The sequence below is a fragment of the Pleurodeles waltl genome, chromosome 12, assembly GCF_031143425.1.
Source record: "Pleurodeles waltl isolate 20211129_DDA chromosome 12, aPleWal1.hap1.20221129, whole genome shotgun sequence".
NCBI classification, from domain to species: domain Eukaryota; kingdom Metazoa; phylum Chordata; class Amphibia; order Caudata; family Salamandridae; genus Pleurodeles; species Pleurodeles waltl.
Genome location: NC_090451.1, coordinates 71,211,145 through 71,233,586, shown reverse-complemented (window position 1 = coordinate 71,233,586; position 22,442 = coordinate 71,211,145). Strand labels below are relative to the sequence as shown.

General features: G+C 50.2%; 1 protein-coding gene across 1 annotated transcript in view; it reads left to right on the top strand.

Moving 5' to 3' along the window:
- Window positions 1–7,751: 7,751 nt before the first annotated feature.
- LOC138268028 (unconventional myosin-Vb-like) overlaps window positions 7,752–22,442 on the top strand; it is a 160,552-nt gene continuing 145,861 nt past the window's right edge. Inside the window, exon 1 of the mRNA XM_069217350.1 lies at window positions 7,752–8,069. Within this exon, the coding sequence (XP_069073451.1) occupies window positions 8,043–8,069 (27 nt within the window). The 5' untranslated portion in view covers window positions 7,752–8,042. The remainder of the gene's footprint in view (window positions 8,070–22,442) is intronic.

Here is a 22,442-nt window from a genome sequence, read left to right as displayed (position 1 = left end):
ACATCCTTGTCAAAACTCTTTCAGAACCTCTCCTGCACATAATGTGCTACTTCCACACATGGAACCCACTCTGTGGATCGTGGGTGTATGATATTTCTTGGGTCGAATAATACATTTTTTTGAACAAGTGCCTCTTCAGTGGTATGGCGGGTCTTACATTTGCGTTTGGCTGGTTTCTTGGGCTCATCCAGTGCTTGCCCAGAATCAGAAGTGTGAGAAGAGAAGGAGTGGGCCACCTCTGTATGTGACGCAGAAGGGATTGAGAAGAGCCCAGAAGAATCTAAGGAGGCCATGGGTCCGTATTCGTGGTCTTTAAGGACTGAAGCTGCCATTTGCGCAAACATTTCCGCCAAGAAAGTAGGCCCCATGTTAGAAATGGGGTTTATGGTTGGCTAGAGTATGCACCTAAGGCAGGCAGAACCCACCCACTCTAGTCAGGGTGAGGGAGTTACACACCCAAGATAGCCCCGGGTCACCCCCTTGGTAGCTTGGCACGAGCAATCAGGCCTAATCCAGAGGCAATGTGTAAAGCGTTTGCACAACACATGTGACGCACTATCCCCACCACAAAGGAAACACAACACCAAGTTATATAAAAATAAACTGTATTGTACACAACATTATTAGACCAAACAAAACATGTCAGTAATACCCGACTACCCAAGCAGTTGTCAGAACATTACACGGCATTAGTACTTTGCAAAAGCCAGCAGTAGTTGCATAAGACACACAGGCTACTGATTATTCTGCAACATAAGCAGTAGTCAGGAAAACATTACTACAATAATGCACGTCATAACATCATCATAAATGCCCATAAAAGGAACATCAGGAGATATATGGCAAATCATCACAACATATCTCCCCACAGGTAGGATCTGTATTGCCAAGACATCATCATGACTGCATAACATAATACGGTAATAAGCCTCATGGCCTATAACCATAATGTCAGCAGGAAGGCACCTAGCAGTACAGCAGAGAGAAAAAGAATGCCTATGTTATTTAACCACCTTCTCACCTATATTACACCGGAGCGGTCACTCCAGCCTCCTAGGTGGAACATAGGAGTTCTTATGCTTCTATAATCATCCCCATGGGACGTTTGGGGGTTTCAGGTTGACGGCCCCACTTCCCTTCTCTGGGGTTCGCTACTTCAAGAAATGCGGCCTCAAACTGTGGGGTAGGGGGTGGCGGCTCCTGCCAGCCCCATCTCTCCATGCTGAGGGAGACACAGAAGTTGCCCGGCGCTAACCACCGGTAACCATCCGCATCCACGCGGACGGCTGCTAGTTGCCTCAATTAGGCAGCACCGTCAGAGCATCCCCCAGGGATTCCCCGGGTCACGGATGACTTCTTTCAGCATCAGAACGGGTCCTGCCGTCTTCGTGAATCTGCAGGGGTGCACCAACCAGCTCTCCTGCTCCTCCTGTGGGGAGGTCCTCTACCCTGCCTGGTCAGCAGGTGAAAGTGACTTCCTCACCGGGCTCAGCACACTTTCGGTGGCTGCTCCAGACCCGCCTGGGTCACGGTGTTCACTCATCTGGGAAGTATCTCCTGCTTGTGCCCTGGGGCTCGTTCCCCGGCGCTTCTGTGCCCTGGGGTCACCAACCAAAGAGCGCGCTCCGTGGGCGCTGAATTTCCTTGATCCACCCTGGTTATGGCGGTCAGCTTCCCTCCACGCATTCCAGCAAAGCGCTCTCCTCACGCTTTGTCCCAAATAAATCAAAGCGCTCTAAACAAGCAAACCAATAAGGTGAGGTGCCCCTCATGTGCTTTGCTCCCTTGCAGGAGCCTTCTTGTACAGCGCTGTCCTCGCGCTGAAAGGCATGTATTTGCAGGGGGTGTAGGGGCCATGGTACCCAGCCCCTGGAGGACACAAAGGTGGAGCACAGGGCGTCAGGGCCCAGCAACAGGCCAGCCCAAAGGGGATGCAGACAGTGGCAGTTCCTCGTAGTGACCCAGCAGGTCACAGGTCATCACAGCAGCAGCAGTCCAAGGCGGTTCCTGGTGAATACCTCCAGCAGCATTCTGTGTCCAATTCCAAGTATGTTAAAAGTCTCTCTGTGTCTCATGGGGAGAATCCCCTATACTGATACTCAGTTTTGCAAAGCACTAACAAAAAGGGGGAGAGGAGGTTCCAACCAGTTACAACTGGTTCTAGGAGTGTCCCCTCTCTCCTCCATCACAGGCTCCAGACATCAGTTGGGGGTAAACAAGCCCTTTGTGTGTGGCCAGGGCACAGCCTTTACAAATGCAAGTGTACCCTGTCTCCCTTTCTCTCTGCCTAGGAAGACCATTCAATATGCAGATGCACCTCCATGACACCTCCACCTTCCCTGTGTGCAGGCTGTCTGAACGGTATGCACAAAGCCCAGCTGTCACCCTTCCCAAGATGTGGATTGAAGTCAAACTGCCAAACACCAGAGAGCACAAAGAAATGCTCACTTTCTAGAAGTGACATTTCTATAATGGTAATAAAAAATCCACCTACACCAGTAAGCAGCATTTCTCACTACCATTACAAATATACCAAACCTGCCTATGCTAACACTCATAAATCAGACAATACCCCCTAGACATAAGGCAGGGCATTTCCAGTGCAATCCTATGAGCAAAAAGAAAAAAGGGAGCACACTGCCTCACACTCAAGCAAAAAGTGTTTGCAATCCTATGAGCAAGGCAGCACTCACAGCAGTGAGAAACCAAATAGGCTGTTTGTCACTACTGGGACAGGCCACGCACCCAGGCACATATCCTGGCTTCTACATGCATAGCACCCTGCCCATAAGACTAGTTAGGGCAACCTTTGTGGTGACTTACAGGTAGAAAAAGGGGAGTTCTGGGCCTGGCAAGTAAATTTAGATGCCAGGTCCCTGTGGCAGAAACCTGTGCAAGTAGGCCCTGCGCTAGCAGGCCTGAGACAGGTTGAAAGGCTACTTCAGTGGGTGGCACAAGCAGCACTGCAGGCCCACTAGTAGCATTTAATTTACAGGCCCTGGGCATAGAGCTACCACTGTACAAGGGACTTAAAGGTAAATGAAATAAGCCAATTAGGTATAAGACAATCATGCCAACTTTAGAAGGGGGAGCACCAGCACTTTAGCGCTAATCAGTAGTGAAAAAGTGCTCAGAGTCCTAGAGCCAGCAGCAAGAGTTCAAAAAAAAAGGAGGAAGAAGGCAAAACGTTTGGGGATGACCCTGCAAAAAAGGGCCACACCCAACAGCCCACATCAGAAGTCTGACTGTCCTTAGTCAGTGTCTCAGAGGGGGGTTCCCCATCAATTCTTGTTGTCCAAACCTCACTAGAGGTTGAGTAAAGGGCTTTTATAAGAGCCTGATTAACGAGTCCTATACATGGTTACCCAGGGCCTGCACTAGTCTCTCTTCCATCTGGTGTTCATAAGGCACATCAGCCATCTCTTGAAAACATGCGTCCTGTTCGTTGTAGTACACCATGCTGGTTAAGGAAGGCGATATGGGAAGATTTCAGAGGGGAGGTGTGGGGGGGAAATAACCCCAGCAGGTCATATAAGGAGAACACTCCTATGTAAAATAAGAGACCAAAGGTCTCTGTTGGCCTAAATTAAATGTTGAGGGAGCACCTGCCAGAAATCCCCATAGGGCAAAACCCTTAATTGTTTTTGCACCCTGTTGGGCATTCCAGGGGATGCTAACCATGTAGGCCATGGCAGGGCAGGGGAGGCCTAAGCTGGTCTCTGAGACTTTTCTGAAGTCGGAGATCGCCTCGTGTGCACATCGACATAAAAAGAGGACTAAGGGCCAGATGTAGCAAAGGTTTTTACCCATTCTGTGTCTATGGGAAAAAGTGTTCGTACATATGGCCCTAAGTTCTCAACACTAAAGCGCTTGCTTGTCCTTTTCGAGTGGAGGTAAGAAAAAAAAGCATCTGAATGCAGAGCGCTGAATGCAGGTGCTTGTCCAACAAGAGGTGCTGCCGACTGTCAGCGTTAAATGCGGACCAATCGGAAAAGGGAATCGATCGGTCCACGCACGAATGCGATGCCATGAATGAAAGAGGGCAGCCTTCTCAATGTGAAGCGCTGAGCAATCCCCACTCCCACTCCACTGCTGTGATCGATTCTAATAATAATACAGACAATAAAACAATATATTATCAAATAAGCATGTAAATATGCAAGAACTTATCTCTGGCTGCAAGCAGAACAGACAAAGGAAGGACTAAGGTTGCAGAGACATTTATACGGAGAGCAGGCCTAGGATTGGGCATGATATGGACTACATGTGAAATTGGGGGGAAAGTAGTTTTTCTGTGATTTTAATGTTGATTGGCTGCTGTCATTTTCTCAGTAAAGAAAGCATAATCCAAGACTCCAGTCCTGACATAGAATCTTTGCACGCCTTCAACCACCTCACCAGGCTCTGACCTCCCGGGACACGCTGACGTCACTGAAAAGAACAGGGTCCAGTGACTTCCTCCCCATCTTTGTTTCCATCTGTGTAGCAGCCTTTGTTAGCCGAAGGTGAAATTCCAACCACAAGGGTAGAATGTTCATAGAGCAGGCGCATTGTGAGGTCTGCGGGGCAGATAATGGGCCCGTCTAGTGGTCCCCTACTTCCGGCTGCACAGGCGTCCTTGCTCTCTAGCGCCGCCGCGAGGCACGTGGTGCCGCAGGAAGGCGGCACCAATGCAAGCCTTGAGAAACGAGAATTGACAAGTTAACCCTTCCGTGTTTTCAGGTTATGCATGTCCCCTTATCATGCCGCATTGTGTGGTTTCGGATCATTTTAACAGTATCTGAGCTGGGATGTTGGTGCAAACTACGTGTATAGTTCATGTTTGACCTACTGATAAGCAAAACTTGTGGAGCTCCCTGCAGCATTAAAGGTTCTCGAGGCACGTAGGCGGCAGTGGCGTAGCGTGGGGGGTGCAGGGGGGGCCGGCCGCACCGGGCGCAACATCTTGGAAGAGACTAAATCCACGGGTTAGGGGGCGCAAATTACTTGCCTTGCCCCGGGTTAGGGTCGCAAATTACTTGCCTTGCCCCGGGTGCTGACAACCCACGCTACGCCACTGGTAGGCGGTACTGGTAAAAACCGAAGGATTACTTGCAAAGTGCACGTCTGCCCCGGAGCATCTTGGTGCTGGCTTAGAAGCTGGGTGGTTGAAACCAGGAATGCTTATGTCAAGTAAACAGATGGGTTTTACTGAGGATCTGGAATCCAACATGGTAGGTAAGTTGACCAAGCGAATGGAACGAAAACCCAAGGCCTGACCACCAGGATTGAAAAGGGCTTGCCACCATTGAGAGGACATCCATAACAGGGCACTGAAAACAGGGGGTTGGACTCAGAGCGAAGATGCCAATAAACCTGGAGACCACTGGAAAGAACCGGACTCACAACCTCTCACAAATACACAGCGCTTAAAAGAACGATGAGTAGGCAGACTGGCAAAGCGCTATGAGCACCACCTTAGTGGGATAGACCAACTACATGTGTAATTTGGAGAAGGCTGGAACCAGCATATCCTCCAGAAATTGACCAAGGCAGCCCTGCCAAGTTTCCTCGGGCCACAGTTAAATGAGAAGTGTGGCTCAATGGTTAGAGCGGCAGACCCTGAAGCAGAGATCTGGCTCAAGACCAGGGTTCAAGTCCCGCTTCGGCAGGTCTTGGGCTCAATTCCCCTTGACCAGATAATTCTTGCCTCTGTGCCTAATCTAATTCATGGGTCCCACTCTGCAACTCTGGGCAATAGCTTGCTTAATCTCCACAACGGCCCCAACAGCGCTTGGAAGCCTGGCTTCACCCTGGGGGTGCTCAGGAGTGGGCGCTTCACAGGGAAAAGCCAGGAGGGGTTCCATAGCGGTATGAGTACAGCGCCTTGAGACCCTAACGGGTGAGTAGTGCGCTATACAAGTGCTAATTTACATTTTACATTTACAATGCTGCACCAGTCCAGGTTTTTTCTTTGAATTTTGAGACTTGTAGTCTTGTTTAGTCTATTATAAAATAGGACTACAATTCCCAGAATTCAAGGAAAAAAACTGGGCTTGAGCAGCACATCACACATGGAGCTGGGGAACTTGACAGCTACTCTAATGGCACAAGCACCATCTTCTCGGTTCACCTGCCTCATTTAAAGGTTTGGGAATACAGTTTTCCGAAAGCGGGGCTGCTGCCGGCTCTTCTCAAGAAAACCCTTGTAGCAGGTGTGCCACCATCCCCACGAACATCTGTTCCACCAGAAAAAAAAACGCCACCCCAGAGAGAAAAAGTTCAGAAATGTCTCCGCAGTGAGAGGAAACTCCCAGCCCCCAAGAACATTTACTACTGAGTTTTTTCAGAAGAAACACCGCTTCCCTGGGGATCGATCTTGAAAAACACATGCCTAAAAATGTACTATTTATTCACACAACACAGCACAGCAATGTTGCTTGGAAGCGAGTGAGCAGGACAATGTCATATCTACTAAGATATAGTGCTGTTGCTCTCTCTCCCAGCGTATAGCGCAAGGGTGTCTGCTTGATGTCCTGCATAGGTTTTGTATTAGAAGTATAAATAAAAAAAAATAAAAAAACTTTGCTTTGACAGACTTAACAACTGTTTGCACTTAGCATGTGTCCTCTACAATGCAGCACGCATTCAAAGTTTGATGACATTTAAACAATGCGCCAACTTTATGGCAGCCTTGAGGATACAACATATTTGGCCGCAGATCCCAGTCTATCAAATGCTATTTGATCAGGATTGGCATCAAAAGTCAGGGGTTGTTGCATGGGAATGCCCAAGTACCACCTATGTGATGCTCCCATGGCGCACAATATCATATAACTTACAAGCTTCCAAAGTATACCAAGTTTGGCGCTGGAAAGTAAATTAAAAAAAAACATTTTTGCGCTAGCTTACATCACTTTCGGTGACAGTGCTCTAGTGCAAAGTGTAAATACACCTGGCCTATAATCACAGCCTGGCGGCCGATGACTGCGAGGCACAGAGAACCTGCTGTCACTGGAAGCAGCTCCCACAATGAGGGTGGGGGAATCACGTCTCCACAAAGGGTGGATAAACCTACATCTGGTCCCATAGTGGCTAAAAAGGGTAATTTGTCAAGCTCAAAACATAGATGAGACACCCAGGAGACTGGAGAAGACCTCAAGAAACAGGTGCAAACTTAAGGTTAAGGTGTCAAGCTCAAGAAACAGGTGTCAAGGCCAAAAGACTCGTTCAGAACTCTGAAGATTCCCAGGTCCATACATAACTAGCTCATCCAGTCCGTTTGTTTTTTTTGCTGTGCATTCTGGGATGTGTAGTCCTTGATTTAGAATAATATAGACAGGACCGCAAATTCCAGCATTAACATGTACTGATGTAGGGTACCTGTGAGAGGTGAATGATCTGCCCTAACTGCGATTAAACTGGCAGCCCCCCCCCCCCCCCTCCACTGTCAAGGAAAGTGCCCCTCCACTCCCCAGTGAATTCTAAGCTTTGTTGAAATAACCAGATTGGCAGGACGACATCCTTGTGGCATGTGGCCGGTCCACGCGTGTGCTTCGCTGCTCGTCAGTATTTGGGGTGGTCTTGTGTCCTCTTGTCTCTTACTTCAGGGGTTTCTTGGGGTCCTTTCTTCACACTCCATGGTGCTTGTTTACACGTCTGTTAATCACTGATTGCCGGCAGGTGTCCGGCGCCTCCAGGCCAGGCCCGGGCAAAGTGCAGTTCTAAAGCGAGGCAAGACGGGGTGGGCCTTTCTGTGAGGGGCAGGGGAAGGGACCGGGGCTACTGCGAGGAACCGGGGCTCGGGAGAGGCCTGACTGGGAGCTCAGGGCAGGCCCGTCTGGGAGCTTAGGACAGGCCTAACTGGGAGCTCAGGACAGGCCTAACTGGGAGCTCAGGACAGGCCCTACCGCCAGAAGCCGGGCTCAGGGCAGTTCCGACTGGGAGCTCAGGGCAGGCCCTACCGCCAGAAACCGGGCTTTGAAGCACTTTACGGACACTGCACCTCTCTACCCCTCCTTGCACCCGCTGCACCCAGCGAGGAGAGGGCACAAGGTGCCGCGATGTCCGCCTCAGAGCTCTACAGCAAGGTAAGAATACCATCGGTATGAGCCTGGGAGGGGTGGGTGGTTGTTGACACAGTTACTGTTCCGATCGAGCACGTAGATAGCATGTCACTTGCTGCCCTAGAGGGTTGCACCGCCCACAGAAAAAGTCATTTTCTTAATGCTTCGAATTCTTAAAAACATGAAACTGGAACCAGAAGTAGCGTAGCATGGGTGATCGGAGGAATAATGCAAGAAAGGGAAAAAGTGCCCCTCTATACCCCTAGCATGTAATAAAAAAGATCCATAATTCGCAGGACCCTCCCATCAAAGAACCCGGTGCCACTAAACCTGATGTATTAATTCTGGTTATGCCCTTGGGAGTATTTTCAGCGTGGCTTTTCTCCTCTTGTGTGCTTTAATGATCCTTTAGGGAGGGTTCATTTCTGCAACTCCTTTCGAGTAATTTCACCCTAAATTTGCGATGCCCCCGGCGTTACAGGCGACTTTCAGCACGCATTGCTTTGCATGCTGGGCCATGTAGGTTTCCTTTACCTAGAGGGTTCAGTATGCCTTGTGCTGCAGGCTGAGAAACCACAGTTGGCTCAAGGTCACCCAGGGGTAAAGGGGCCATATTCTACCCTCTTGCCTGCTTGCCATCTTTTCACTCACTTGCCCCCTGGGCTTTGTCTGTTTTTGAGTGCAGCCGACCAGTTCAAAATGTACTATTAATGGCTCACAGTTGCCTCCATGACCCCCAAATGGAAACTAGAGTGGGCTTGGTGGTTTTATGCTAGGAGGACTTGCTTGTCGTGATGTCACAACTTGCCTAAACTTTGAAGAGGATTGCCCCTGGCTTCCTAGACACATACGTAACGCTGGTTGGCGTTTGATTCAGTGTACAGTGTCTTGGGTCTGCAAGTCCTGCGCTGTTGGAATAGCAACCATGTACATAACATATGTGGGTCGTCGCATCAGAGCTGGGGTCGTGTGTGGAATCTCTGTGCTACAAGAGGCCTTGAATCGTCCTACATCCTTGGAATGTTATCGAGGATACCAGAGGCACTAATTCTCCACCAGGTGCCACTGTACCCCTGACTGTGTGGGTGGAGGCATCTTATCCCATGATTATGGATATTGAACATCTTGAATAGGTTGTGCTGCATAAATCATGTTGCTTAGGGAAAAAAGAACAAGCCTTTGGTGTAGGGATGCAGTCTGAGTTGTGACCACTCACTGGGTTTGGTTTGAGGCACCAACACTCTTGTTGTAGTTCCACGGTGTTTTGAGCAAACTTCGATAATTGTAGTGTTTAAAGAGGGGAACAATATTTAATGTTTGTGTGGCCTGCAGAGAGACTTGGTGTCAAACTTTTAATTGGAAAAGTGTTCCAACCTTTAGGTATTTCTCAACTGTTTGTCCATTTTCGACATGGGTAATGTTTATGCCCACAGTTTGGTGTGGGGAGGAGGGGGTGAATCATGCACCCTGAGAGTAGGTGGATATCTGGACCATTTATCCACCACTACCTGCACCTTTATGTTGGAGCATCTTTACCACACTAGCTCTGGTACAGGTGATGGGCAGTGTGCCTAACTCCATGCCTACCTGTAGCACCTCTGTCTGCTTCATGACCGCACCACATCCCAGACCACTGTCAAAAACCACCCCCACCCACTTCTTCCCCTCTCCCCCACCACTTTTCTGCATGAACCCCTATACTGCTTGTGTTGGTGCATCCTCTCTGGAGGAAGTCATGTGACCTATATGTTAACATGACATCCAATCACCACCTTTCCCAATTGTTCCTGTCTCCACTTCCCTATAGGTAGATGGAATAAGGCAAAGATGCTGATGGCAGAATGCTATATAAAGTCAATGACAATATTCAAACCAGCATCGGCAAAGCCAATAGGTCTCACCCTATGCAAGAGCTATTGGCTTTACCTATTTGTTTTAGCCATGTTGTACACCAGCGTAGCTGCTGTTCAGCATGGCTAAAAGTTAGTGACGTAGAGGAGTTGTGTGGAGTGGAATGGCGAAGAGTAGAGTGTTGTGGAGTGGCATTGAGTGCTGTGTATTGGAGTAGCATAGTGGGCAGTAGTGTACAGTGGCAAAGAGTGCATTGGCATAGAGTACAGAGGTACAGGATAGAATAGAGAGGCTGTTAGAAATGGGGTTCCTGGTTGGCTAGGGTAGGCATCTTAGCCAGGCAGAAACCACCACTCTAGTCAGGGCAAGAGAGCTACGCACCCACGATAACCCCCTGCTCACCCCCTCGGTAGCTTGGCATGAGCAGTCAGTCCTATCCCAGAGGCAATGTGTAAAAGGTTTGCACAACATACACACCAGTGACACAATAAATACACCACAAAGAAAACTCCACAATAAGTTATATAAAAATATACTGTATTGCACTACACATCAATACACCAAAAATGACATGTATTAGTAGTACCCCGATCCACAAGTAGTTGTCAGAGCATCACACAGGTCACTAATACTCTGCTAAGCAAGCAGTTCTCGGGTAAGTACATAGGTTACTAGGATTCTGCAACACCAGCAGTTGTCCTGTCATCATTATCACCATAATGCACATAGAATGAAAAACATTCCTGTTAGACCTGACAGCCTTAGGGTAGTCACCCCTAACTTTTTGCCTGCCTCCCTCCTCGTTTTGGATACTGTTTTGCTGGTTTTTAGACTCTGCGCACTTTACCACTGCTAACCAGTGATAAAGTGTATATGCTCTCTCTCTGTAAACATGGTAACTTTGGATCATACCTGATTGAACTATTTAATCTACTTATAAGTCCCCAGTCATGTGCACTCCAGGTGCCTAGGGCATATAGATTAAATGCTACTAGTGGACCTGCAGCACGGATTGTGCCACCCACTTAAGTAGCCCCTTTTCCTTGTCTCAGGCCTACCATTGCTAGGCCTGGGTGTGCAGTTTCACTGCCACCTCGACTTGGCATTTAAAAGTACTTGCCAAGCCTAGAACTCCCCTTTTTCTGCATATAAGTCACCCTTAATGTGTGCCCTGGGTATCCCCTAGAGCAGGGTGCTGTGTAGGTAAAAGGCAGGACATGTACCTGGGTAGTTATATGTCCTGGTAGTGTAAAACTCCTAAATTCGTTTTTGCACTACTGGGAGACCTGCTCCCTTCATAGGCTAACATTGGGGCTGCCCTCATACACTGTTGAAGTGGCAGCTGCTGATCTGAAAGGAGCAGGGAGGTCATATTTAGTATGGCCAGAATGGTAATACAAAATCCTACTGACTGGTGAAGTCGGATTTAATATTACTATTCTAGAAATGCCACTTTTAGAAAGTGAGCATTTCTTTGCACTTAAATCCTTCTGTGCCTTACAATCCACGTCTGGCTAGGTTTAGTTGACAGCTCCTTGTGCATTCACTCAGACACACCCCAAACACAGGGTACTCAGCCTCACTTGCATACATCTGCATTTTGAATGGGTCTTCCTGGGCTGGGAGGGTGGAGGGCCTGCCCTCACACAAAGGACTGCCACACCCCCTACTGGGACCCTGGCAGACAGGATTGAACTGAAAGGGGACCTGGTGCACTTCTTAGCCTCTCTTTGAAGTCTCCCCCACTTCAAAGGCACATTTGGGTATAAAACAGGGCCTCTGCCCTACCTCATCAGACACTTGCTGGAGAAGAAACCGGAACCAGAAACTACATCCTGCCAAGAAGAACTGCCTGGCTGCTCAAAGGACTCACCTGTCTGCTTTCTACAAAGGACTGCTGTCTTGTTGTTGCCCTGCTGCCTTGCTGAACTCTTGTCTGGCTGTGAAAGTGCTCTCCAAGGGCTTGGATAGAGCTTGCCTCCTGTTCCTTGAAGTCTCAGGACCAAAAAGACTTCTTCCTTTCACTTGGACGCTCCGTGCGCCGAAAATTTCGACGCACAGCTTGTTTCGCGGCGAGAAAAACGCCGCACACCGACGCTGATCGACGCGACGCCCTCGGGACGATCGAGACTTCGACGCACAACCTCGCAAGGACAAAGCCGCTCGACTTTCCAGGAGAAATCGACGCGACGCCCACCGTGAGTGCGAAACTTTGACGCACGGCCTCGCAAGGACAACGCCGCCCGACTTCCAAGGAGAAATCGACGCGACGCCTGCCGTGAGACCAAACTTTCGACGCACGGCCTCGCAAGGACAACGCCGCCCGACTTCCAAGGAGAAATCGACGCGACGCCTACCGTGAGATCGAAACTTCGACGCGCAGCCCCGCAGAACGACGCGCAGCCGGAAAACAAGCAGGAGAATCCACGCACAGACCCGGGACATCTGGTAATCCCCGCGATCCACAAAAAGAGACTGTCTGCGTGCCGGAAAACGACGCCCGACTTCCCCGCGTGGAAAAGACCGACGCAAGTCTGTGTGTGCTGAGGAGAAATCGACGCACACACCCCCTTTTTCCACGCATCTCTTCTCCTGTGGCCCTCTGAGGAGATTTTCCACCAGAAACCAGGTACTTTGTGCTTGAAAGACACTGTATTGCATTCTAAAGACTTAAGACACTTTATATCACTTCCCTGTGATATTTCTACAATTTTCCATTGCAACTTTATTCTTTTTGACCTACAATTATCCTGATAAATATTATATATTTTTCTAAACACTGTGTGGTGTAGTTTTGTGGTGCTATATGGTGGTATTGTATGATTTATTGCACAAATACTTTACACATTGCCTTCTAAGTTAAGCCTGACTGCTCGTGCCAAGCTACCAGAGGGTGGGCACAGGATAATCTTGGATAGTGTGTGACTTACCCTGACTAGAGTGAGGGCTTTTGCTTGGACAGGAGGTAACCTGACTGCCAACCAAAAACCCCATTTCTAACATTGGTGATCAGCGGTGAGGATAGGACTGGTATTTGTGCAGTGACATACAGTAGCTAAGTATCTCACTACCTACCCACAGTTGAAGGTCAACTTGGTTTTTATCTCTTTTTGAAAATCCGTTTTTTCCTGACAATTTTCAAAAACTAAATCCTCACTCAACATGTCTCTGACTGGGTCTCAGACAGGGGACTTTGACCTAGTCCAGTTGGATACATACACGGTCAAACAACTAAGAGGATTCTGCAGGGCATTGAGGGTACCCACCCAAGGGGCCTCCAGAAAGGAGGACTTTCAAGTGGCGCTGAGGGCCTGGGCAGAAGCCCATTTAGAGGATGATGAGGAAGGGGAGCCAGAAAATGGCCCCTCAGAAGGATTTTCACTATCTATGGATGGTGTTACCACTGCAATTGTGCACCCTTCCAGACCAGGGAGCAGTGTCTCCATGCAAAGCCTGACCGCAGAGGAAAGGAGAGAGGAAAGGGAGTTCCAATTGCAAATGGCAAAACTGAAAATTGAGGCGCAACAGGAGGAGAGGAGGGCAGAAAGAGAAGCCAAACAAGCTGAGGCTGAAAGAGCAGCCAAACAGATTGAAGCTGAAAGGACAGCCAAACAGATTCAAGCAGAAGCTGAAAGGGCAGCCAAACAAGCAGAAGCTGAAAGAGCAGCCAAACAAGTGGAAGCTGAAAGAGCTTTGGCTGAAAAGAAACTATTGTTGGCTCATGAACTGAGTCTCAAGGAGCTGGAGATCAAGGCAAGACAGTCTGAATCCAGCAATAATGGTGGCAGCATACAGACAGGACCTGCTGGAGAAAAGAAGGTTCGTATACCCAAAAATGTGGTGCCCAGTTTTGTGGTGGGAGATGACATAGATAAATGGTTAGCTGCTTATGAAGTTGCACTAAGGGCTCATGAGGTTCCTGAAGGGCAATGGGGGGTAGCTATGTGGGGTTATGTGCCGCCATTGGGGAGGGACACACTTCTCACATTGGATCCACCGGATCAAAACACATACCCACTCCAGAAAGCCACTTTACTTGCCAAGTTTGGGCTGACCCCTGAGGGATACCGTCAGAGGTTCAGGGACAGCACCAAACAAACCACACAAACATGGGTAGATTTCTTTGATTTCTCTAGTAAGGCACTGAATGGATGGGTGCGGGGCAACAAAGTAGCAGATTATAAAAGTTTATATGATTTGATCCTGAGAGAGCATATGCTTAATGTTACTTATACAGATTTGCGCCAGCACCTAGTGGATAGTAAGCTGACTGATCCCAGGAAGCTTGCTGAGGAGGCGGACCTCTGGGTTAGCACCAGAGTGTCCAAAAAGGTACCTGGGGGGGACTCCCACAAAGGTGGTCAGGGTTCCCAACAGAAGAAAGAGGGGGGAGATAAACTTACAGATAAGGAACTCTCTAAAGGCCCCCAAAAGAATTCCCAGGGAGGGGGTGGCAACCCTTCCTTTTCCAAATTTGGGAGAAAGCCAGGGACATTTGACAAGTCAGGAAAATCTAGCCCCAAATGCATGGAATGTTACCAATATGGTCACTACAAAGGCGATCCTCAGTGCCCCAAGAGGGCACCGTCCACTACCGGACAGGCACCTGGGTTGACTAGTGTAGCACTCGGGGGGGAGATGGACCCAACTAGCTTTGGGGAACAGGTAGAGATTTCCCTAGTGTCCCTGGGAGAAGGAGAAATGGTGCCCAAGGCCCACATGCCTAGAAATACTTCCAAGTACCGGCAGTGGGTCACCATTGATGGGCAGAGGGTGGAGGCTCTGCGTGACACAGGAGCCAGTATGACTACTATCAAGAGTCAGCTGGTGTCAGCAGAGCAGATAATGCCTAATACATTCCACCAGGTCAGAGTAGCTGACAATCGCGAGAGTCACCTACCGGTGGCTCTGGTTCCCTTTGAGTGGGGGGGGGTCTCTGGTACTCTGAAAGTAGCTGTGAGTCCTGCCATGCCTGTAGATTGTCTGTTAGGCAATGACCTTGAGCACACTGCTTGGAAAGAAGTGGAGCTCAGGTCTCACCTGGAGATGTTAGGGTTACCTGAGTGGGTCTGCATGACCACACGGTCCATGGCTGACCGAGAGGGAAGTCAAGGGCATCTGGAGCCTGGAACGATGGCCCAGAGAGCTGCCAGGAGGAGGGACCAGGGGTGCGGGAAACCGACCCCCGCTGTTCCCACAGTGGCTGACGGGGCTCCTGAGGAGGAGGCTTCCGAGCCAACTGGGGAAGACATCGCCGCCCTAGGTGACTTACCTGAGCTTGCTGGTTGGCAAGTTGAGGGTGGACCCACCAGGGAGGACTTCTGCAAGGCGCAGAAAGAATGTCCCACTCTAGAAGGTTTGAGGAAACAAGCCTCAAACCAGGCAGCCGGCGACGCCTCTGGCGATCACCACCTATATTGGGAGAATGATCTCCTTTACAGTGAGCCTAAGGTTCCGGGCCTTGGGGCAGCACGTGTGCTGGTGGTCCCCCAATGTTACCGAACCTTCCTACTGGGTCTGGCTCACGACATTCCCCTGGCAGGACATTTGGGGCAGGGCAAGACCTTTAACAGGCTTGTCACCCACTTTTATTGGCCCAAAATGAGGACACACTCAGACAAGTTCTGCAGATCCTGTCCTACCTGCCAGGCCAGTGGTAAAGCAGGAAAAAGGGTTAAAACCCCCCTGATTCCACTTCCTGTCGTTGGCACCCCCTTTGAAAGGGTGGGCATCGACATTGTTGGCCCCTTGGACCCCAAAACTGCCTTAGGCAACAGGTTCATCCTGGTTTTGGTGGACCATGCCACCCGTTACCCAGAGGCAATCCCTCTAAGGACAGTAACTGCACCGGTGGTGGCCAGAACCCTGATGGGGATATTTACCCGTGTGGGGTTCCCCAAGGAAATAGTGTCTGACAGAGGCACTAACTTCATGTCCGCATACATGAAGTCGCTGTGGGATGCGTGTGGTGTAACTTACAAGTTCACCACACCCTATCACCCCCAGACGAACGGTCTTGTGGAGAGATTCAACAAGACCCTGAAAGGCATGATTGGTGGCCTTCCTGAGGCCATGAGGCGTAAGTGGGACGTCCTCTTACCATGCCTTCTCTTTGCTTACAGAGAGGTCCCCCAGAGAGGGGTAGGGTTCAGTCCCTTTGAACTTCTCTATGGGTACCCTGTCAGGGGACCCTTAAGCATTGTCCAGGAGGGATTGGAGAAAGCTCCAAAGGCACCCCCTCAGGATGTGGTCAGCTATATGTTGGCCCTCCGCAACCAGATGACCCGCTTCTGGAAAGAAGCCCAAGATAACCTTGAGGCCAGTCAAGAGGTGATGAAACAATGGTATGACCAGAAGGCCACCCTGGTAGAGTTTCAACCTGGAGACAAAGTGTGGGTAATGGAGCCAGTAGAGCCCAGAGCTCTCCAGGACCGCTGGTCTGGCCCATTTGAAATAAAGGAGCGGAAAGGGGAGACCACTTACCTAGTGGACCTCAAAACCCCTAGGAATCCCCTAAGGGTGCTCCATGTGAACCGACTAAAAGCTCATTGTGAGAGGTCGGAGATCAACATGCTTCTGGTCACAGATGAAGGAACGGAAGAGGAGAGTGAACCTCTCCCCGACCTCCTCTCTGCCCAAGAAGGTGATGGGTCAGTAAGCGGGGTCATTCTGTCTGGCACCCTGACTCTAAATCAGAAAGGAGACTGTTATGAGCTGTTGGAGCAGTTCTCCCCCCTGTTCTCCCTTACTCCTGGGCTGACCCACCTCTGTGTTCATGATATTGACACCGGTGACAGTCTCCCTGTGAAAAACAAAATTTACAGGTTGTCGGATAAGGTGAAGGCCAGCATCAAGGAGGAGGTCTCCAAGATGTTGACTCTAGGGGTCATTGAGAAATCCAGTAGTCCCTGGGCCAGCCCAGTGGTATTGGTCCCTAAGGCTACTGCCCCAGGTGCGAAGCCAGAGCTCCGGTTCTGTGTGGACTACCGGGGTCTCAACTCAGTCACCCGGACTGATGCTCACCCCATCCCCCGAGCTGATGAGCTCGTGGACAGGCTAGGCGCTGCCAAGTTCCTGAGTACGTTTGATCTTACTTCAGGGTACTGGCAGATCGCCCTAACTGAGGGGGCTAAGGAAAGGTCCGCCTTTTCCACCCCTGACGGCCATTACCAGTTCCGAGTGATGCCGTTTGGATTAAAAAATGCCCCCGCTACCTTCCAACGGTTGGTTAACGGGGTCCTGGCTGGCAAGGATGCCTTCTGTGCAGCCTACCTGGATGACATAGCTGTCTACAGTTCCAGCTGGGAGGAACACCTGCTCCACCTCAAGGAGGTGCTTCAGGCCCTGCAACAGGCAGGCCTGACCATCAAGGCTAGTAAGTGCCAGATTGGGCAGGGTTCCGTGGTGTACTTGGGACACCTAGTAGGTGGTGGCAAGGTGCAGCCACTCCAGGCCAAGATCGAAACTATCAAGGCCTGGCAACCACCTCGAACCCAGACTGAGGTGAGAGCCTTTTTAGGCCTCACCGGATACTACCGCAGGTTTGTCAAGGGCTATGGTACCATTGTGTCCCCCTTGACAGAACTCACGTCCAAGAAGCAACCTAGGTTGGTGAATTGGACAGAGGCTTGTCAGAAAGCCTTTGACGCCCTAAAGGAAGCCATGTGCACGGCCCCCGTGCTCAAGGCCCCTGACTACTCCCAGGAATTTATCGTGCAGACAGACGCTTCAGAGCATGGCATAGGGGCAGTCCTAGCACAGCTAAATGAGGAGGGCCAAGATCAACCGGTAGTCTTTATTAGCAGAAGGCTATTACCACGGGAACAGAGGTGGAGTGCTATTGAAAGAGAAGCTTTTGCTGTGGTCTGGGCCCTGAAGAAGCTGAGGCCCTACCTGTTTGGGACTCACTTCCTAGTTCAGACAGACCACAGACCCCTCAGATGGCTCATGCAGATGAGGGGTGAGAATCCAAAACTTCTGAGGTGGTCCATTTCCCTACAGGGGATGGACTTTACAGTGGAACATCGCCCAGGGGTTGACCACGCCAATGCTGATGGTCTCTCCAGGTACTTCCGCCTTAGCGATGAGAGCTCCCAGGAGGTTGGGTAGCTCTCCCCACTTTCAGCTGGGGGGGACACATGTTAGACCTGACAGCCTTAGGGTAGTCACCCCTAACTTTTTGCCTGCCTCCCTCCTCGTTTTGGATACTGTTTTGCTGGTTTTTAGACTCTGCGCACTTTACCACTGCTAACCAGTGATAAAGTGTATATGCTCTCTCTCTGTAAACATGGTAACTTTGGATCATACCTGATTGAACTATTTAATCTACTTATAAGTCCCCAGTCATGTGCACTCCAGGTGCCTAGGGCATATAGATTAAATGCTACTAGTGGACCTGCAGCACGGATTGTGCCACCCACTTAAGTAGCCCCTTTTCCTTGTCTCAGGCCTACCATTGCTAGGCCTGGGTGTGCAGTTTCACTGCCACCTCGACTTGGCATTTAAAAGTACTTGCCAAGCCTAGAACTCCCCTTTTTCTGCATATAAGTCACCCTTAATGTGTGCCCTGGGTATCCCCTAGAGCAGGGTGCTGTGTAGGTAAAAGGCAGGACATGTACCTGGGTAGTTATATGTCCTGGTAGTGTAAAACTCCTAAATTCGTTTTTGCACTACTGGGAGACCTGCTCCCTTCATAGGCTAACATTGGGGCTGCCCTCATACACTGTTGAAGTGGCAGCTGCTGATCTGAAAGGAGCAGGGAGGTCATATTTAGTATGGCCAGAATGGTAATACAAAATCCTACTGACTGGTGAAGTCGGATTTAATATTACTATTCTAGAAATGCCACTTTTAGAAAGTGAGCATTTCTTTGCACTTAAATCCTTCTGTGCCTTACAATCCACGTCTGGCTAGGTTTAGTTGACAGCTCCTTGTGCATTCACTCAGACACACCCCAAACACAGGGTACTCAGCCTCACTTGCATACATCTGCATTTTGAATGGGTCTTCCTGGGCTGGGAGGGTGGAGGGCCTGCCCTCACACAAAGGACTGCCACACCCCCTACTGGGACCCTGGCAGACAGGATTGAACTGAAAGGGGACCTGGTGCACTTCTTAGCCTCTCTTTGAAGTCTCCCCCACTTCAAAGGCACATTTGGGTATAAAACAGGGCCTCTGCCCTACCTCATCAGACACTTGCTGGAGAAGAAACCGGAACCAGAAACTACATCCTGCCAAGAAGAACTGCCTGGCTGCTCAAAGGACTCACCTGTCTGCTTTCTACAAAGGACTGCTGTCTTGTTGTTGCCCTGCTGCCTTGCTGAACTCTTGTCTGGCTGTGAAAGTGCTCTCCAAGGGCTTGGATAGAGCTTGCCTCCTGTTCCTTGAAGTCTCAGGACCAAAAAGACTTCTTCCTTTCACTTGGACGCTCCGTGCGCCGAAAATTTCGACGCACAGCTTGTTTCGCGGCGAGAAAAACGCCGCACACCGACGCTGATCGACGCGACGCCCTCGGGACGATCGAGACTTCGACGCACAACCTCGCAAGGACAAAGCCGCTCGACTTTCCAGGAGAAATCGACGCGACGCCCACCGTGAGTGCGAAACTTTGACGCACGGCCTCGCAAGGACAACGCCGCCCGACTTCCAAGGAGAAATCGACGCGACGCCTGCCGTGAGACCAAACTTTCGACGCACGGCCTCGCAAGGACAACGCCGCCCGACTTCCAAGGAGAAATCGACGCGACGCCTACCGTGAGATCGAAACTTCGACGCGCAGCCCCGCAGAACGACGCGCAGCCGGAAAACAAGCAGGAGAATCCACGCACAGACCCGGGACATCTGGTAATCCCCGCGATCCACAAAAAGAGACTGTCTGCGCGCCGGAAAACGACGCCCGACTTCCCCGCGTGGAAAAGACCGACGCAAGTCTGTGTGTGCTGAGGAGAAATCGACGCACACACCCCCTTTTTCCACGCATCTCTTCTCCTGTGGCCCTCTGAGGAGATTTTCCACCAGAAACCAGGTACTTTGTGCTTGAAAGACACTGTATTGCATTCTAAAGACGTCAGACACTTTATATCACTTCCCTGTGATATTTCTACAATTTTCCATTGCAACTTTATTCTTTTTGACCTACAATTATCCTGATAAATATTATATATTTTTCTAAACACTGTGTGGTGTAGTTTTGTGGTGCTATATGGTGGTATTGTATGATTTATTGCACAAATACTTTACACATTGCCTTCTAAGTTAAGCCTGACTGCTCGTGCCAAGCTACCAGAGGGTGGGCACAGGATAATCTTGGATAGTGTGTGACTTACCCTGACTAGAGTGAGGGCTTTTGCTTGGACAGGAGGTAACCTGACTGCCAACCAAAAACCCCATTTCTAACAATTCCCATATGGTTGGCAGACATAACACATTCCCCTCCCTCTGCATATTTCGTAGATCCTGAGCGCATGTATGCCCCTCCCCCCCCCCAACATGGCAAGCACAACATATAGAATGAATCAGGTCATGAGAATAATGCAGAGACGATGTGGGCAAAAATGAAACTTGGGAACGTATTGCCAATCACAGACTAATAAACACGACTGTCTTACATAAGGGCAGTAGTACCATCCTGAGACATAACTTGTCTCCGGAACGTCGCTTCCCGACTGAGAGCGTGGTGTTCCTGCACACCTCTCAGGGAAAATGCAGTAATCCTGGAAAAGGAGGCAACCCCGCTCATCTCACGGGGCCGCCTCAGGCAAGTAACACTCAGCAGGGCAGGCCTCCGTTGAGGCTTCTTGCCTATCCGGCGAGGGACAGGAAGACCGTCCTTAAAACAGGCTGGAGATTCCGCTAGGACTTAGTCTCAAGCCCTCACTAAACCAGCAATCTGGTTGGCCCGGTTTTCACTCGGACCCTCCTTTGGACCAACACCTTCCGCCCTCCGCCTGGTTGGTGGACCTCCATGGTGTGGGGGAAGCATGCACAGGCAAAGAAAGGTAGCAGAGCAACCTCACTGGGTCTTCCGTGCAGAGAGTTGCCACGGGGTGGCTGTGTGTCCTCACGGCATTGCGCCCACCCACTCACTCTCACCTCTAGGTAGACTGTCCCAGGTACATCAACAGGCCCCCCTTTGAGCCTGCCTCAGCTAAGGAGCTGGCTCACAAGGCCACTACGGCTCGGGCTGTGGTGCTGATCCTTCCACAGGAAGTTGGTGCCAACTTGTGCCCTGGGAGCACTACAGGGAGCGTGCTCTTCCACACTACAATGAAGGGCTCCTCTCAACCTCTTCCAGGTTTGAGGGGGGGGGCACACACTGAGTGGCATGGGGCGCTTCTTTGCACCCAAGCAGGCAATAATCGAAGTAAAGCGCTCTTCATGTGCTGTGTTTAAGGAGGGAGGCGCTCTTCCCGTTCCTGGTGCCAATGAAGCGCTCTTCATGTGCTTCATAAGAGAAAGGGGTCACTCCACCCATGCCCCTCACAATAAACAGCAGAAATGCAGGGGAGACAGCTGTGAGGCACAAGGCTGCAAGGCCCAGGCAAGCAGGCCAGCACAAGGGCCCAGAAGAAAGCGGTGGCAGTCCCTCTAGTGACCTAACAGGTCACAGGCCAGTCCAACAGCATAGCAGTCCCACGGCGGTTCCTGGCGAGTCCCTCCAGCAGCCTCTACTGTCCAGTCTCAGTGTCTCTGTTCTGTGTCTTAATAAAACATGGGGAACAACCCCTATACTTATACTCATTTTGCCAAACTTCTAGAAGTGGGGAGAAGGTTCTAACCAGTTCAAGGAATGCCACTTCTCATCCACACTGGCTCTGGACATCAGTAGGGGGTAAACAGGCCTTTTGTGTCGGGGCAGGACACAGTCTGTACAAATGTAGGTGCGCCCTGTCCCAGCCCAGGAAGAACCCTCAGTATGCAGATGTACTCCTATTACAACTCCACCCTCTCTGTGTGCAGGCTGTCTGGAAAGTATGCACAAAGCCCAGCTGTCACTCTACCCCAGATGTGGATTGGAGTCAAGCTACAAAAACACCAGAGTTATAAGCACGGAGAAATGCCCAGGTCCATGTGGCAGACCTTATACAGGTTTGAAAGGCTGCTTCCGTGGGTGGCGCAAACTGCACCGCAGGCCATTTAATTTAGCATTTCATTTACAGGCTCTGGGTATAGGGGATACCACTGTACAAGGGACTTGTAGGTAAATTATATGTGTCAATCGGGTGTAAGCCAATCATACCAAGTTTAGAATAAAGAGCACATGCACTTTAGCACTGATCAGCAGTGATTAAAGTACTCAGAGTCCAAGAGCCAACACAAAGAGGGTCAGAAAAATAGGAGGAGGAATGCAAAAAGTTTGGGGATGACCCTGCACAAAGGGCCAGGTCCAACAGAGGCTTTGGTGCAAACGGCATACAGTGCAGTGGCGTGCATAGGGCGGACTGCATAGGGCAGCACGCTGCCATTACAGACAACACATTTTCAGTTGAAGTCACCATTACATTTGCAAAGACATACAGTTTTACCACTAAAACTATACAGTCCCCC